The 17,552-nt window shown below is 34.5% G+C and overlaps 3 protein-coding genes and 1 long non-coding RNA gene across 4 annotated transcripts; 1 reads left to right on the forward strand and 3 right to left on the reverse strand.

Moving 5' to 3' along the window:
- Positions 339 to 1,574, reverse strand: LOC109724796. Its single transcript, XR_002220086.1, has 2 exons — positions 1,486 to 1,574; positions 339 to 534 (listed from the first exon to the last, which is right to left on the reverse strand). It is a non-coding gene; the product is annotated as an uncharacterized LOC109724796 (long non-coding RNA).
- Positions 533 to 2,043, forward strand: LOC109724785 (glutathione transferase GST 23-like). The gene is made up of 2 exons (XM_020253718.1): positions 533 to 1,032; positions 1,479 to 2,043. Exons 1-2 carry the CDS (start codon positions 709 to 711, stop codon positions 1,836 to 1,838), a joined length of 684 nt encoding a protein of 227 aa, XP_020109307.1. The 5' UTR covers positions 533 to 708; the 3' UTR covers positions 1,839 to 2,043.
- On the reverse strand, positions 2,235 to 4,762 carry LOC109724776 (purine permease 3-like; the record flags this gene model as incomplete). Its single annotated transcript, XM_020253708.1, is given in 3 exon segments — positions 2,235 to 2,904; positions 3,390 to 3,588; positions 4,061 to 4,762. Coding segments are annotated over 3 exon segments (1,041 nt in total), but the record flags the coding sequence as incomplete, so codon positions are not given.
- On the reverse strand, positions 9,124 to 14,869 carry LOC109724767 (purine permease 3-like). The gene is made up of 3 exons (XM_020253701.1): positions 14,136 to 14,869; positions 13,834 to 14,032; positions 9,124 to 9,747 (listed from the first exon to the last, which is right to left on the reverse strand). The coding sequence occupies exons 1-3, from the start codon at positions 14,672 to 14,674 to the stop codon at positions 9,418 to 9,420; spliced, it is 1,068 nt and encodes a 355-aa protein (XP_020109290.1). The 5' UTR covers positions 14,675 to 14,869; the 3' UTR covers positions 9,124 to 9,417.

A 17,552-nucleotide genomic window follows, 5' to 3' on the forward strand; every position in this document is an offset into this window, starting at 1 on the left:
ACTGTCTAATGCAATGGAGAATTTTCTACATACTATAGCCAAAAGCGACACTTATATTTTTAAGAGATAATTGCCTATAAACCATTCAAAACTTCCAAAATATCTATTTTTTTTTTTTTCAATATATTCCTCATATGTTTCCCCGTTATATAAAAATATTTTCACATATATCACCTATTAAGTTATTTTGAATTAAAGGTGAGTTAAATGTCCATTAAAGTTTAAAAATTCAAAATACCTCTTTTGCCTTTAATTTAAGGGCAAATAAGAAAATTTGATGATAGTAAAAGAGTATATTTGAAAAGAACAAAAATCAAAATATTATTTTCATCCCTAACTTAAAAATAAATAAGAAAAATTAGTAATGTTGGAATGATAATAGTAGAATCGTATATTTGAAAGGGCAAAATAATAATTTTATAGAAATAACAGCTATTACTAACAATTTATTAACAGAATGCGTCACTCACCGCGTCACCCAGTTTGCAGTAGGTTGGACTGGTCTTCCCCTCTTCGAAGTGTGCGTTGTGATGGCTGCAAAATTTGACTTGCCATTCACGAACATGCGAAGGAAATCCCGTGCAATTAAAAAGCTTCCCATTATATATCACTTTACCTCTTCCCCTCATAACAATACGAAGATCACCCCATAATTTATTAGTACGCAGCAAGAGATACAGTAAGGAGAGAAAGAAACGCCTATTAACAATGGGCGAGAAAGGTCACGTAAAAGTGTTTGGTATGTGGGCGAGCCCAATTGCGATAAGGGTGGAGTGGGCGCTTAAACTCAAGGGAGTGGAGTATGAGTATGTGGACGAGGACTTAGGCAACAAGAGCGAGGATCTTCTGCGGCACAACCCGGTGACGAAGAAGGTGCCGGTGCTCGTCCACGACGGCAAGCCCCTCGCGGAGTCGCTGGTCATCCTGGAGTACATCGACGAGGTGTGGAAAGAAGGATACTACCCCATCATGCCCGACGATCCCTACGAGAGGGCGCGGGTGCGGTTCTGGGCCAAATATGCAGACGATAAGGTGTGCGCATGAAGTTTAGAAGAATTTTTTATGGACTGTTTATGTTCATTACTGGCGATTTTTCTTTAAGAAAAAAGCTTTACGATCTTCTGAAGTTCGGTGCAAATAATTTCGATTATTCAGTAGTTTTATGTCATTTTTGAAGTTCATGTGATAATCTAAAATTGCGCTAAATTTCAAATGATCTGCTTTATATCATAGCTATGGATTACAATATAATATTGTTTAGAAAATATTGCCATGTTTATCATTTTAAAGCGGGCTTAGTGAGAGACTCTGTGTCACAGGATATTATTGAGAAAAGACAATTTTTTTATAAGATCATATATTAATGAGAGTTAGTGCATATAAACTGTAACTAAAATCCGTCATATTACAATTAGTACCTACATGCGCAATCCTATTTTATCTATTAATTGACACCTTATCAACTACTACAACAACAGTGCGCACCTGCAGTATTTCCGGTATTTTCCACAGCTGGGGAGACGCAGCAAAAAGCCCTGCATGAAGCCATAGAGAGCTTGAGGACTCTCGAGCAGGCGCTCGAGGGGAAGAAGTTCTTCGGAGGGGCGACGATCGGATACCTCGACATCGTCGTAGGGTGGTTCGCTTACTGGTTCCCCATCATCGGGGAGGTTGCGGGGGTCGACATTGTCAACGCGCGAAACCTGCCTCTGTTGAATGCATGGTTTCAGAGGTTCTTAGACAATGATGTGGTGAAGAAAACTTTGCCCCCAAGGGATAAGGTATATGAGCTCAATAGGGCTCGTCGCGAGATGTTACTCTCGGCGCAGAGTTCGTAAGTTTCATATCATGTCATGATCTTAAACTTCTGGTTTCCCGAAGCTAGCATATTACTTAAATAGATTATGATAAACGGAGGGAACAATGAAGATCTTTTAATAAATGTAAGGGCAAGGCATAATCCACTGCGCTATGCGTGCATGTTTTGTGTATCAAATTTGTGTGTGCTGAATAAAATGCAATGTTAAATTAGTTGAGTTTTAAGATTTTAGGTGTATCTTAATTACTGATACTTTACAAACAAATCAGCCAAGGTGCCTATATTATAAACACTTCCATATCTGGATTGAACACCAAGACCATTTAATAAAATGTTTTCATACTTGGGCACTCCAGCTTTTTAATTTTTTTCCCCTTTCTAATTCAGAAGTTCCTTGAACAAATTATGCTGCAAATTAAGTCAAGCACCTTAAATCCCATAATACCAATACATATTTCTTAACATTTTTGATACTGACGTGCACAAAGGTACATAGTAATTTATGAACAAAGTTTGGCTGAGATGGGCCTTAACGGAATCTTTCCGATATGGTTCCAATCCGCCGGATAGCATCCGTACCTTCATCTCAGTGCAGCACATGAATCTCCAAGCTAAGGGCCCAAATTTTAAGATAATTTTAGACATTAAATTGCCTGCGTCTCAGTAGTCTTGGCTGAGCTCTGTCTACACATTCAGTTTGCCAATCCCTACATATAATTAAAATAAGCAAAAAAAGAAACAACCTCCGCGAATCAACCAGATTGAGCTCTTAGAGCCACTTCCTTTTCCTTCTTCTCCTTTCCTTCTCTATACTCTCCGTAGGAGTAGGAGGCGAGGCCCCAAAGCGAGAGCGCGAGCGCCACACCCTTCTCGCTGCTGAACCTCTCGTCGAAGAAGATGACACCGAGGACTTCGACCACGGGGATGAACACCGCGATGATGATCCCCGCGAGCAGCGTGTTCACGCAGAAGATTACTCCCACCGTGCCCAGGAAGAAGAATTGCCAGAAGATGGCGCTCCACACCAGCACCACGTAGTAACGGGCCTCGCCGAGCTCGTAGTTCTTTGCCTCCTTTGGAATTGTCTGTAGATTGCGTTTGTAATTCAGTGCAATGTTCGTTTTTATTAGATTGTTTTGATAAAAATGCAGTACAGTTTTTTTTTCTATAAGAAACCAGAGATGTAAATTATAATTTTTTTAAAATAATATAATGATGGGATGGGTATTGCCTTGTTGGGTGCGACTATTGGATTCTCGTGCGTGGACTATGTTTGGCACTCCCCTGGGCGTAGCTTTCATAGGGGCGATATTTTCAAAGCGCATGAAAAGACGTGACAACTGACAAGAAACAAAGCACTAGATAACTAATCCAACAGTTCGCAGGGACTACGGGACAACACGTATCTCTTAATCCCGATAATTCCGTAAAAGAGAAATACAATCAAAAACTAATTATCTCTGGTCCAGAATCGGCATATCACAATTGGCATTAAATTCCTAACATTAACATCATTCAGAGCTCTAGGTCCCCCCTAAACTCGAAATCTGGATACATATATTAGCATTACCTGGAAATCCTTGTTGACGATCATCCCCACGGCGCAAAATGCGGTGGCGAAGAACCCCATCACCAGCTGCATCTCAATCACCAGCGTGTACGTGATCGGCCGCTTTGCCTTCCGGTACGTCAGCTCCACTAGGGGAAGCACCAACCCGTACAGCGCTGCGGCTCCGAGCGTAAGGAAGAACCCCATGTAGTACTGCCCTCTGCNGATAGAATTTTTCCAGTTATTTTTTTATTAACTTTTTTTTTTAACTAAAAGCTCGTGAAAATTCTAAATTAAAAATTTAAATTCAATCTCCTTATAAACTCCAAATTTAAATAGTATTATTATTATCGTCACCTGGAAATCGTTGTTGACGATCATACCCACAGCGCAGAACGCGGTGGCGAAGAACCCCATCACCAGCTGCATCTCAATCACCAGCGTGTACGTGATCGGCCGCTTCGCCCTCCGATATGTCAGCTCCACTAGTGGAAGCACCAACCCGTACAGCGCTGCGGCGCCGATTGTGAGGAAGAAGCCCATGTAGTACTGACCCCTATCGTAAGACAAACAAACTAACTAACTTCTATCTCTAAAAGGCTATAAACGTGACCAGAGAATGGTGTTTTAATATTTTATAATATGTTCAGCAGGAGCACCTGCTGACGCCCGGAGGGCGGTCGGAGCGGACATGGAGGCCGAGGATGACGGCGCCGACAGTGAGGAGGGCGACGGCGTTGAGGGAGTACGGGGTGAAGCGCTGGCGGACGAGGAGGAAGGCAAAGAGGGCGGTGAAGGCGAGATGGGTGGAGATGAGGATGGCGGCGGTGGAGACGGGGAGGAAGGCGAGGCCGTAGGCGTAGAGGAAGTCGTCGAGCCCCGTGAGGAGGCCGAGGACGGCGCAGGGGAGGAGGAGGCGAGGTGTTGCGAAGACGGAGGGCGGGGTGCGGGAGACTGCGAGGAGGGGGACGAGGAGGAGGGGCCAGCCGGCCGTCTCGAGGAAGCTGGACAGCCAAATGCGGTGGCCGCCGCGGCGGAAGTAAAGACGGAGCAGGAGAGGGCCGCCGGTGTTGCCGAGAGCCATGAGCACGCAGTTGAGCACGACCAGGAAGCGCTTTAGCCCGCTGCTCATGATCCCTACATGCTGCTGCTGCTGCTGCTGTTGGTGGTGGAGGTTGTTTTCTCGGCCTTCAATATCCATTTGCTCTGGTATTGTTTGTGTGTTAGAGAGAGGGAGGGAATTAAAGGTGGTTTATTACGTTCCGCAATATATGTAATAAGATGTTTATGGAAATATAAGCCGCGGTTCGTTGTACGTTGCTTTGTATCTATCAAAGAAGGAAAGAATTGACGAACTGGAGTAAGAAAACATTATACAGAGGGTTAATTTCTTTTCTTTTTTTTTTTGTCCGTTTTAATGCGTTAACATTTTATTTACTATATTTTTAATTTTTTTAAAAAACTGCGACCAAATACTATTTTGTAGATATGCATCAAAGGCTAGCTTACAAAACGTTTTGATTTCAGTCAACAAAACAAATTGATAAAATAAATAAGAAATTAAGTCTTTTGGATGAATAGAGTGTAAAATATATACTACTATTTTAAGAACGTGCAGGTATTATTGCTCAAAGATTTGTCACATATTGGTAGAATATATATCTTACTAATAAGAAATGGATTTTAAAATTGTCCACACGTAAAAAATTTTTCAGACAAAAAATTATTATTATTAAATATTTTATTTCGACATCTAAGTAAGATTTAATTTTTATAACTCAACATATTAATTACCCCAAGGATATTTACCTATTTTTCAGAATTGTGGCTCGCACGAGTGTGCATCCATGGTTTATTATCATTAACCCTAATTTATATTGGGCTCCGACTCTTTTGTAAAATCATCTCAACTTATGATCTACTGGATATATGTAGAATCAAATTATTATAATTATTTTTTCCTGATGCAAGTAATTTATCCTATATATGTATATAACACATAACAAGATGGATATATATATATATAGAGTGAGGCTACTATGCTATCGGAAGCATGGAGCCTTCCGTGCTTCCAGCTCGTTTTCGATGTTGCGACTTTCGAATCGTCGATCGGCTCCGTTAAACTTGATCTAGAGTATTTGAAGTACCTAGAAAATAAATTTTATAATTTTACGATATCATTTGCCTAGTGAACGAAGGGGCTCAAAATCAACAGTTAAAAATAAAAATCTTACAAAATGTAATAATATGACATTAAAATTTTAAATCAAAGATATTAATCTTGTTTTATATAATATAAAGAATTTTCTATCAAAATTTCACGTGATTTGGATATTTCTACACCGTTAAACTTGCAAACGGCTCATCTACCTGCTATTGAAATTTTGTTAATTTTGAGCCATTCGATCACTAGGCAAATGATATCGAAAAATAATAAAATTTATTTCTATGTACTCCAATACTCTAGATCAAGTTTAACGTGCCGATCACGATTCGAAAGTCGCAAACAATCGAAAACGAGTTGGAAGCACGGAAGCTCCGTGCTTTCGATAGCATAGTAGCCTCACTCTATATATTATATATATATATATATATATATAGGTGATAAGTGTAGAATCATGTGTTTTATTATGCAAAACCACATGAATAACTAAACGATTTAACCAAGCATGTGTTCTGGGCCGGCACAAAATATTGCTGGAGGTTATCAAAAGTTAAAATAAGGCATTAAGCAGCCAACTAAACTAAAAAAAAAAAAAAAATTGATAAATTAAAAATTAAAAACTTACTTTCACTTGCTGATCATTTATTAATTTTTCTTTTTTATGTCCGAATTTTTAAGTTTATTTTATTCATACGCCTTTCGTGTAAGCAAAGCTCATTAAAAATTGTTCTTACGGAGTTGCTTTCTTTGACTAATACATCACGATAGGACCATAATGTCTTGATGATTTAACATCATCAGCATTATTGATTCAAGATTTTTTTCCTTTCCCTCTCCCAGATCCCACTTTGTGGCCATATGTAAGTGTCTTCTTTTTTTTTTTTCGCTTTTTCATTTTTTTTCCACAAAGTTACTTCTAAAAGCAAAATTTTCTGATAAAGAATCCGTAAAAAGCATAGTGTCTGAGCATTGCTACATAGTGGAACTCTGGAAGAGAGTTTGGGCATTCCTCTTTGTGATGAAAAAGGTTGATTAAAGAAAAGACTACAAAGTTTTTTTTTTTTTTTTTTTTTTTTTTTGAAAGAGAAAGATAATATACTATTTATTTTATTTATTTTTTTAAAAAATAATTTAACTAAAAATATGAAATAACTAGACTTCGAACTTGAAATCTCATATATCAATCACTAAATCGTTTGTCACTAGCACTATAGATGCACAATAAAAAAAAGACTCCAAAGTTGAATAATCCTTCTTGTGATGGTGGATAAGCACAAAACACACACTCGCATACACCAAAAGCAAAAAAGAACACACTGACAGTCCCAGGCGCAAGTGGCAAAAGGGCTTGGTGGTTGGTATTCAAGACCCAAGTTCGAATCCTAGTTGATTCATATTTCCAACTAAGTTTATTTCTAAATGAAATAAACGAGGGTAGCATGCTACCTTTCTCTCTCTCTAAAAAAAAAAAAAAAGAAAAAAAAAAACCAAACAAAAAAATAATGGGGGTCATACGCCAATTATTGGGACCATGTTGTTATGCTTCAATTAATTGTGGGACTGAGTCGTGAGCGTGCTGATTGATTGTGACCAGGTGATGCTTATTTTAAGACGTGGATGAATAATGTTATGTTCACCTCAGAAAAAAACTAAATATAAATAGTAATAGGCTCAGTTCAGTATCTGAGAGAATATCCATCAATCTAGCTGATTGTTATGATGCCCCATCATTTTGTAGAGTTGCTACAATTGACAACTAGTGACTCCTAACCGCTGAACTATGACTTGTTGCGAAGATTTTTTTTTTTTTTTTTTCGGAGAAATCAAAAGTCCAATAAGTTATTCCGGATTTTGTAGTTACGAGCGTCATCTGAATTTTCCGATATGTTAATAATTTATAAACAAATTATATTTATTGGGACTTATAATCATTTTTGAAAATGTCGCAAGAGGTACAATTATTCAAAATAAACAGATCATTAGCTTACTAAATGTTATCTGGCTGAGGTCACGAGTTCAATAACTACTCGTGGTTTCACCAAATGATGTTGATGCGTGCGATTTTTTTTTTTTTTTTTTTTTGAGAGAGAGAGATAGGTTGCACGATATCCGTTTTGTTTATTTCATTTAGAAATAAACTTAGCTGAAAATGTGAATCAACTAGGATTCGAACTTGGGTCTCGGATATCAACTACCAAGCTCTTTGCCACTTGCTCTAGGAAAGGTCGGTTGCGTGTGACTTCTTAGGTTACAAAATAGTGCATGTACTAGAATATTTGTTAATAAAGGTCTAGGGACAAACTAACAAAAGAAAAGGGGAAGAGGCAAATTGTAGTGGAACAACAGTGACCACTAAACCTACCATTTTATTTTATTTTATTTTATTTTTTTTTGAGAGAAACCATTTTTTTTTAATAATAAAAGATGGCCACTTGTGGCTTTTCGCCTTGGCGTGCACAAATTTTATTTTGATGGATTTGGACCCACCGCTATGTATTAGAGACAAAAATAGGCCGCATTGGGCCCATTAGTTTAATGGACCCAAAACGAAGTACGAAAAGCTCGCTTGTTAATGTAATATTAGTTTAAAATTTTGTGAGCCTTACTTAGGCCCATGAACCCATCGCGTTCACCTTTTTTTTAATCTTTTTTTGAGGATTTTAAATGTAAATTTTATAAGGTGGTACAATGGCCTTTTATGAAATTTATAAGGATTTTTTATGGACTTTTAAAGTTCATTTATGGTGTTTTTTTTTTTTTTTTTTTTTTTTTTTTTTTTTTTTCCCTTTAGGATCTTCTGAAGTTTCGTTCAAATTAAGAGTGTAATACTATTCAAGTGATTTTACGTCATTTTTGAAGTTCAAGTGATAATCTAAATTGCGCTAAAATTCAAATGATCCGCTTTCTTTACCTTTGGATTATTATAATAAATTATTTAGAAAAAATTGCTTATTCGGATACTGCGTGTCACAGGATATTTCCTATGAACAATTTTTAATAGAGAAGATCTAGCCTCTTAAGTTAACATCTTTTTTTATTTTTTTGGGTTACGACAAAAAGTTAAAAATTGATTTTGAAGAATATGAAGTAAAAGCAAAGATTTTAAACCTTTTGGACTTTATTGTCTAGGCATCTATATATCATACTTTGTGCTCTTCGAAAAATTGCGCCAAACATGTTTTATCAAGATCAATGAGTTCTCGTACATAAAGTGATAATTAAATTCCATCATACTATAATTAGCAGCAGGATTATTATTAAGGGAGTTGTTGATTGAAGGGCCTTCTAATATAAATAAGGGCAAGGCGTAATCTACTGTGCCATGCATGCATGTTTTGTGTATGCTAAATAAATTACAATGTCAAATTAGTTGAGTTTGATTGTTTTAGCAATATCTTAATTATTAGTACTTTGTAAATAAATCAGCCATAGTGCCTCTACGTTTTCACATCTAGATAGAACACCAAGACCATTAACAAAATTTTTCCAACTTGGGAGCTTCGATTTTTTTTCTTTTCTTAATTTCTAATTCAAAAGTTACGTGAAAAACTTGTGCTTACATCAAATCAAGCACCAAAAATCCCATAATTATACCAATAAATGCACGTGCACGCTGAAAATGAATTTCCAACATTTAGATCATGACACAAAAGTTCATAGTAATTTTGTGAACAAAATTTGGCTGAGATGGGGTTCTCAATGGAATCTTTTTGAGACTGACCTTTATCTCAGAGCATGCAGCGCACGAATCTCAAAGCCAAGCACCTAAATTTTGAGGCCCACTTTGAACGGTAATAAATTACCTACGTCTCAGCGGTCCTGGCCGAGCACTGTATACATGTTTGGTTTGCCACAGGTGGGGAACGAACAAGCAAGCTCAATGAATCAACCGGACTGAGCTCTTAGAGCCACTTCCTTTTCCTTCTCTTTTCCTTCTCTATACTCCCCGTAGGAGTAGGACGCGAGGCCCCAGAGCGAGAGCGTGAGCGCCACGCCCTTCTCGCTGCTGAACCTCTCCTTGAAGATGATGACTCCGAGGACTTCGGTCACCGGTATGAACACCGCGATGATGATCGCCGCAAGCAGCGTGTTCACACAGAAGATGACTCCCATCGTGCCCAGGAAGAAGAATTGCCAGAAGATGGCGCACCACACCAGCACCATGTAGTACCAGGTCTCGCCGAGCTCATAGCTCTTTGCCTCCTTTGAAATTGCCTGGAGATTGTACTTATAGTGAAATGTTATATTGGAACGCTGAAGCATCATTATAAGATGGTTTTGCGCGATTGAATCGTAACATGAGAATTTTAATGTACTGCGGTGTAAGTCTTGCTGTTAGTTGAAAGTGTTTAAAAATAGGAAAACAAATCAATGTAAATTTTATTTTGACTTTCTTTTATAAAAAATTTGTTTTGTATGTTTTAGAAATAAACATAGTTCTTTCAATTTTTGCAAATCCGAGAAAATCAATCAAAATGCCTTTATGCCTAAAAACAATTAGCGTCCTCCTCCACCCACTCCTTGCCTTCGTCTGCTCTGTCCTCATCCGCGCCTTCTCGCTCTCAAAGTCCTTCTTCTCCTCCTCCACTAGCGGCGGCGAATGCGGAAGTGTCACCGCTCTCCTCACCATTATTGAGTACGCCCATAGCCGCTAATCTCGACGCTCTCCACTCGCCGCCACGGCGGTGGGGACGTTGCAGGAGGGGCAAAAACAAGGAAAAAAGTAGAGAGAAAAAAAAAAGCAAGAAGTATAAAAATTATTGAATTATTTTTTTTAAAATTGAATTGAATCTATAAAATATAATAAAATAAATTTTTTTTTCTAAAAGCATAAAATTGATAAATATTCTATATAAAAAAAAACTTTTTATGTTTTTTTAAAAATAATATAACGTCCTTTTCACAGGACGCGAATGAGCACTGACGTAGTGACGTGTTAGTAGTAGTGTGCATGACTGTTGGATTCTGCTGATCTGGTGCAGGTTATTTTCAAAGCGATCGGTACTTTTCCACGGAGCCTAATATTTTCAAAGCGGGTTCAAATTTTCTACATCCGAAGGCCATACAGACACAAGTTGGCCAACAGTAAAACAACCACAATACTGAAAAGGAGTAAGATTCTTTCTTTATTCAAAATAATACTCATTGTAATTAATAATTATAATTTATTTTTTAATACTAAACCTCTTTCAACAAACACTAAATGAAAATAAAGAGTATAAAATTAAATCCATCTTCACTTATACATGTTTATTTACCTTTTAAATAATGCTATATGACATTCAATATAATAAAATATATAATATATATACTATATATATAGTATAGTATAATATATATATATATATAATTGAAGCATTTTCCACATTGGAACCATATAATGCCACTTGGCGCACTTATAAAATTTCTTGACAACAAATAAAATTAAATATAATCATAAATATATATAATATATATATAATGTCCCACAAAACATTTAATATAATATTATAAAATAAATAATTAGAAAATATATAATTGGTAATTGTATCAAATTGAAACCATATGATGCCACTGCGCACTTACAAAAGAAGTTCAATGTTGCCACGTGGCATATATATACATATAATATATTACATATAATATATATATAATATATCATAACCGAACATTTTAATTAAATTATTATACAAAATATTTATAGTAATTAAAGAAATCATAACCAACTAATTTAATTAAATTATATACAAATATTAAATTATTAGAAGAATATAACCATATTCTTATAATAATATATTAAATATTGGATCATATATCACTTTTTTTATAAATAAATATATAATATAAATATCAAAAACTTACCTTAATTATAAATATTAATAATTATTTTATTATCTATAAATAAACAAATAATTAATTATTTTATTCTAACTGCACAAAACAGTTAATTCTTTTTCCCAAACTGAGCAATAGTTTTTTTTTGCCCTTTTTTTTGATGATGCCTATTCAAGCTTTATAGTTCTCTCTCATCTATTTCTCTTAGGGTTTAGGTTCTAACTCTCTCGGCGTTTTAACAATATTACCCATTGCAGGATGAATGCGAGCGGGCGCGCCGTCATAGAGAACAGAGGCAGAGGGGCGTGAAATCAGATAATATTATATTATATTTAATATCATTATTATATGGAGATTATACATAATAATATAAAAAAGAAAAATATATATATATATATATATATATATATTATAATATATTATATATAGATATATTCAACTATTTAATAAATATTAAATCATAACCAACTATTTAATTTAAATTATTATACAAATATTAATTCATAGAGAAATCATAACCAATCTTATTTATTAAATTGTATAAAAAAATATTAAGTAATTAGAGGAATCATAACCAAACTATTAATAAATTATTATTGCAATATTTAATATTAAGAAAATCAAACGCATATAGTTACAATCAAATTAATATTATACTATTTTAATTAAATTATTATAACAAATATTTAAATATAATAAAAAATCATAACCATCAACATACGCAAATTATTATAATATTGTAAATTTGGTCTTCTTTTTTTATATATATTTTTTAATATATAATTAGCTACTTATTTAAATATTAAATAATAAAAAGTAATAAATTTTTTTCTTAACTGTGCACAATATGTTATTTTTTTCCTAACACACTCAACAGTTATTTTTTCCTTAACTGAACAACATCATTTTTTTTTCCCTTCTTCTTTGATTGGAGCCTATTCAACTTTATAATCTCTCTCTATTCTCTCATTGGGTAGGTTCTAACATCCTCTCCGCGGTTTACTCTTTACCGCTTGCAGATGATGCAGCGGGCCAGTCATAGAAAAGTAGGCGGAGGCCGGCTGAAAATCGCATTATTGCTTTAATTTATTTAATTTTTTTGGATAATATATATACTATTTAATACAACTATTTTAATTAAATTATATAGCAAATATTTAAATAATTGAAGAAACAATAAACTCATTACATACCAAATTATTTTGATATTGTAAATTGTCTCTTTTAATTATATAATATTTTTATAATAATATAGCTTTACTTATTATTTAAATATTAAAATAAAAAGTAATAATATTTTTTTTCTTAAACTGCAGCAATAGGTATTTTTTTCTATTTTTTCCCTTCTTCTTGATTGGGCATTACAACTTTTTATAGTTAAGTATAAATTTTTATCTTAAAATTATAATTATGATTTATACAAGAAAATGCTATTATTTCCTCATCTATTATCCTTGTATAGATAGGTGGAGGCAAGACCTTATTTCCATATTATACACAATGTCTTTCTACAAAATTAGTTATATTTTCCATCTTTATGCAGCAATCTTCTACGTAAATGTAAGTTGTAATTTCAAACATCATGAAAATAATACGTTTAATGATTTGTCAGTTTTTAAATCTATAATACTTATCTTTTTTTTTTTTACAGGATACATACCATAGTTTGGACTGTCGTCATAGTATTGAAATTTCTGAGTCATAATATATCCTCCTATCCGACAAGAAATGCTCAATAATTACTTTGGTGGAGTTGTTTGATATTATATTAAATTTTATGATTGATTGTTGAAAATAATACGATATACATACATGACTAATTAAAATTCACAATAAAATATAATTTTTTAGTTAAAGAATCATAATATATTCATCTTCACCAAGTTCTAAACTAAAAATGTACTTTTCAAATTTTAATCACTTTGAATCCTTCAAAAAATACTTAACAGAATTAGTCATTAAGAATTTGAAATAAAATTAATTTTCTTCGCCATTTCAATATTGTGTATTAAAAAATATATAAATAATAATTATGTTAAATTTTTAATGGATTTGAACCTTTTTACTTTTTCATTTTAAAATCTTTTCATTTTAAATTATTTACTTACAATCTATTAGTATATCATGATAGTATTTATTTTAATTTGATTCAATAATTTTTCTAATAAAAACTTAATATGTAAAAATTAATATATATTATATAAAAATTGTAATAAAAATATATTAGAAAAACTTAATATACAAAAATTAATATATATTATGTAAAAAATGTAATTAAAAGATAAATTTAAAATCCATGCATTGCACGGGTTAGTTGCTAGTAAGTATTAATCTTGCACTCTTATTTTTTTGATGGATAGAATTTTTCCAGTTATTTTTTTATTAACTTTTTTTTTTAACTAAAAGCTCGTGAAAATTCTAAATTAAAAATTTAAATTCAATCTCCTTATAAACTCCAAATTTAAATAGTATTATTATTATCGTCACCTGGAAATCGTTGTTGACGATCATACCCACAGCGCAGAACGCGGTGGCGAAGAACCCCATCACCAGCTGCATCTCAATCACCAGCGTGTACGTGATCGGCCGCTTCGCCCTCCGATATGTCAGCTCCACTAGTGGAAGCACCAACCCGTACAGCGCTGCGGCGCCGATTGTGAGGAAGAAGCCCATGTAGTACTGACCCCTATCGTAAGACAAACAAACTAACTAACTTCTATCTCTAAAAGGCTATAAACGTGACCAGAGAATGGTGTTTTAATATTTTATAATATGTTCAGCAGGAGCACCTGCTGACGCCCGGAGGGCGGTCGGAGCGGACATGGAGGCCGAGGATGACGGCGCCGACAGTGAGGAGGGCGACGGCGTTGAGGGAGTACGGGGTGAAGCGCTGGCGGACGAGGAGGAAGGCAAAGAGGGCGGTGAAGGCGAGATGGGTGGAGATGAGGATGGCGGCGGTGGAGACGGGGAGGAAGGCGAGGCCGTAGGCGTAGAGGAAGTCGTCGAGCCCCGTGAGGAGGCCGAGGACGGCGCAGGGGAGGAGGAGGCGAGGTGTTGCGAAGACGGAGGGCGGGGTGCGGGAGACTGCGAGGAGGGGGACGAGGAGGAGGGGCCAGCCGGCCGTCTCGAGGAAGCTGGACAGCCAAATGCGGTGGCCGCCGCGGCGGAAGTAAAGACGGAGCAGGAGAGGGCCGCCGGTGTTGCCGAGAGCCATGAGCACGCAGTTGAGCACGACCAGGAAGCGCTTTAGCCCGCTGCTCATGATCCCTACACGCTGCTGCTGCTGTTGCTGCAGGTTGTTATCACGGCCTTCATGATCAATATCCATGATTTTGGTATATATTGTTTGTGTGTTAGATAAAGGAAAGGAATTAAAGGTAGTAATTAGCTATGTCAATGCATCAAACTATGTAAAAAAAATAACAGTTATGTCGAAACAAGGCCTTAATTTTGTTCCTTGTCATTTATTTTATTTGCTTTGTGTTTCTTTTTTTTTTTTTTTTTTTCTCTGTTTCCGAACTTTCAAGTTTATCGAGCAGAACTCGTGAAAGACTTTTCGTATTTATCTAGTTGCTTTCTTTGACTAATACACGGAGATCGAACCATACGGCCTTTATGATTTAACATGACAATCATTGTTGATTCAAGTTTTTTTTTTTTTGTTTTTTTGCTTTTTTTTTTCGGCTCCCACATTCCACTGCGTGGCTAATTGTTATTTAATAATTGTCTTTTATTTTTGTTAAAAAAAGTTACTCCTATGAAAAAAAAAAAAAACCCACTGAGTTAGAAGAGAGTTTGAACATGAATATTACCCTTTGTGAAAAGTCTCCGGGAACTCACTTGATTTACCTATTTTAGGCTATAAAAAATATTTTATTAATTTTTATAGTTGTTATTTATTTTATAAGAATTAGATTCTTATTCCACTCCGCAATAGGAATAAACCAATTTATTTACCGTCAAATTCGGTTTTGAATTCTATACTAATTTATTCCAAATTAAGCCACTTAAATTCCTCTCTGACAAATATATATTTTTTTTCTAGTTTCAACACTCTCCTCTCTCTTAGCCAAAATCTTTTTTCAAAATTCTAAACATTCATTACATTTCAATACAGTTAAAATCAAAAAAAAAAAAAAATCTTCATCCTGAGGATAGGCAAAAGAAAAATTAAATAAAACAAAAACGTCACATGCCAAGTACTGGGACCATATGTTATTGCGATCCACTTAAGTATGTGGGGTTGGGTTGGTCACTACCGCATCGCAGATTAATTGTGACTGGGCAAGTTCATTTTTCAGTTTGTCTACGAGTAATGTATGGTAACAGGCTAATTGGTTGCTATCATGCCACGTCTCTCTACAGAAATTGATAGCAGGTACTTCCTTTCCCCTTCGCTGAACAATAACTTGTCGTGAAGATATTTTTTTTCTTCGAATTAAGATGTTGAAAGTGCGCTAGTTGTTTTGATTTTGCAGTTTCGAGCGACTCTGAATTTACCAGTAAATTAATAGTTTATAAGAAAACACAGACAGTGACATCTAATCAGTTCCAAAAGTATATGTTATTTGGGTGAGGTCACCAGTTCATTTTCTGATTGTGCTTTAACGTACATAAATAAATAGTCTCCGTACCCGCACATTGTAGTAGAACCACGATGGCCACTTAACCTATCCGTTTTTTTTTTTTTTATTAACCTGGAAAGCTAAAAAGATGGCCACTAATAGCTTTTAGCCTTGGTTTAAAGAGAGGATGGATAGGTAACACTGTCCTGTATACTGTGCGGGTGCGAGGAGGAAACTGTCGACCATCTTTTCACACGGTGCGTCTTTTTGAAATTCCTACTGATGACGTTCTTGGATAACGCCTAGCCTACTGATTGGGGGGATGATGTGATGTCGGTCTGGGATAGATGGACGGATAGGATTGGATCGCAATCAACGAAGCTGAAGATAACAAGATTGGTAGCTTGTTGGTGGGTTATTTGGGAGATCAGGAACGGTGTAATCTTTAGGAAGGCCCGGTCGGACCCCCTCCTTATGTCTTGTAGGATTAAGCAGTTTTTGAATCTTTGGAAACTGTTTCTCCCAGCTAATCGGAGGCTCAGTTGTAGTCGGTAGTTTTTTTTTTTTTTTTTTTCCGCCCCCTCCAAGGCTGTTGTTGTCTCACGCATGTAGTCTAGTTCATTTTTTCAATGAATGAAACGGGTACCGTGCTACCTTTTTCTTAACCCAAAAAAAAAGCTTCTAGCCTTGGCGTGCACAAATTCTATTGGGATGCATTTGTACCCACTAATTCTCTAGGGGAAACGTAAATTGGTACGGTTGGGCCCATTATTTAATGCGGCCAAACCTAAGTACGAACAATGTTTATATTCATTTTATGGGCCTTAGTAAGGCCCATGAACCCAATCACTGTCAAAAAGTTGGCTCGTTGTTTACTTCATTTTTTTATTTTTATTTTTTTGAGGAACAAACTTGTGAGCTATTCAGTTGTTACAAATTTGGATTGGAATCACTGTATTCTCTATTTAATGGGTAATTTTATCATTTTTGCCTTTTCTATTAAGGCCCCGTTTGGATACTTACTGGTAGAAAAATTATCGTATAAAGTGTTTGGGAGAAAAAAAAATAACGTAAATTTTGGAGTATAATTAAACTATACTCCAAAAAATAGAGTAAAATTATAATGCACTCTAATCAAAGAAAAATAATTTCATCATTCTTGAGTAAAGATGCATCAAGTTCTAACTTTTAAATTTCAACATAAAATTTTAAATTTCAACATAGATTTCAAAATTTAAATTTTAAATTTTATAATTTAATTTATATTCAAATTTTAAATTTTAATTTTTATAATTTAATTTATATTCAAAATTTTAATTTCAAATTTAAAATTTGAATTTTAAATTTTAAATATCAAAAATTAATTTTTTTAATTTCAAAATATAAATGTCAAATTTTAAATTTTAAATNTTTTAAATTTTAAATTTTAAATTTCAAATTTTAAATTTTAAATTTTAAAATTTAAATTTTAAATTTTAAATTTTAAATTTCAAATTTTAAATTTTAAATTTTAAATTTTAAATTTCAAATTTCAAACTTTAATTTTCAAATTTTAACTTTTAAATTTAAATTTAAATTTAAAATTTGAAATTTGAAATTTGAAATTTCAAATCTCAAATCTCATAGTTCAAATTTCAAAAT

This window comes from Ananas comosus, linkage group 2 (assembly GCF_001540865.1).
Source record: "Ananas comosus cultivar F153 linkage group 2, ASM154086v1, whole genome shotgun sequence".
Lineage (NCBI taxonomy): Eukaryota > Viridiplantae > Streptophyta > Magnoliopsida > Poales > Bromeliaceae > Ananas > Ananas comosus.

Coding starts and splice junctions, on each gene's coding strand:
- LOC109724785 (XM_020253718.1), top strand. CDS start 709: ATGGGCGAGAAAGGTCACGTAAAAGTGTTTGGTATGTGGGCGAGCCCA. Junction 1,033..1,478: donor CCAAATATGCAGACGATAAG/GTGTGCGCATGA, acceptor CTACAACAACAG/TGCGCACCTGCAGTATTTCC.
- LOC109724767 (XM_020253701.1), bottom strand. CDS start 14,674: ATGGATATTGATCATGAAGGCCGTGATAACAACCTGCAGCAACAGCAG. Junction 14,033..14,135: donor CGCCCTCCGGGCGTCAGCAG/GTGCTCCTGCTG, acceptor GTCTTACGATAG/GGGTCAGTACTACATGGGCT. Junction 9,748..13,833: donor TCGTCAACAACGATTTCCAG/GTGACGATAATA, acceptor TACAATCTCCAG/GCAATTTCAAAGGAGGCAAA.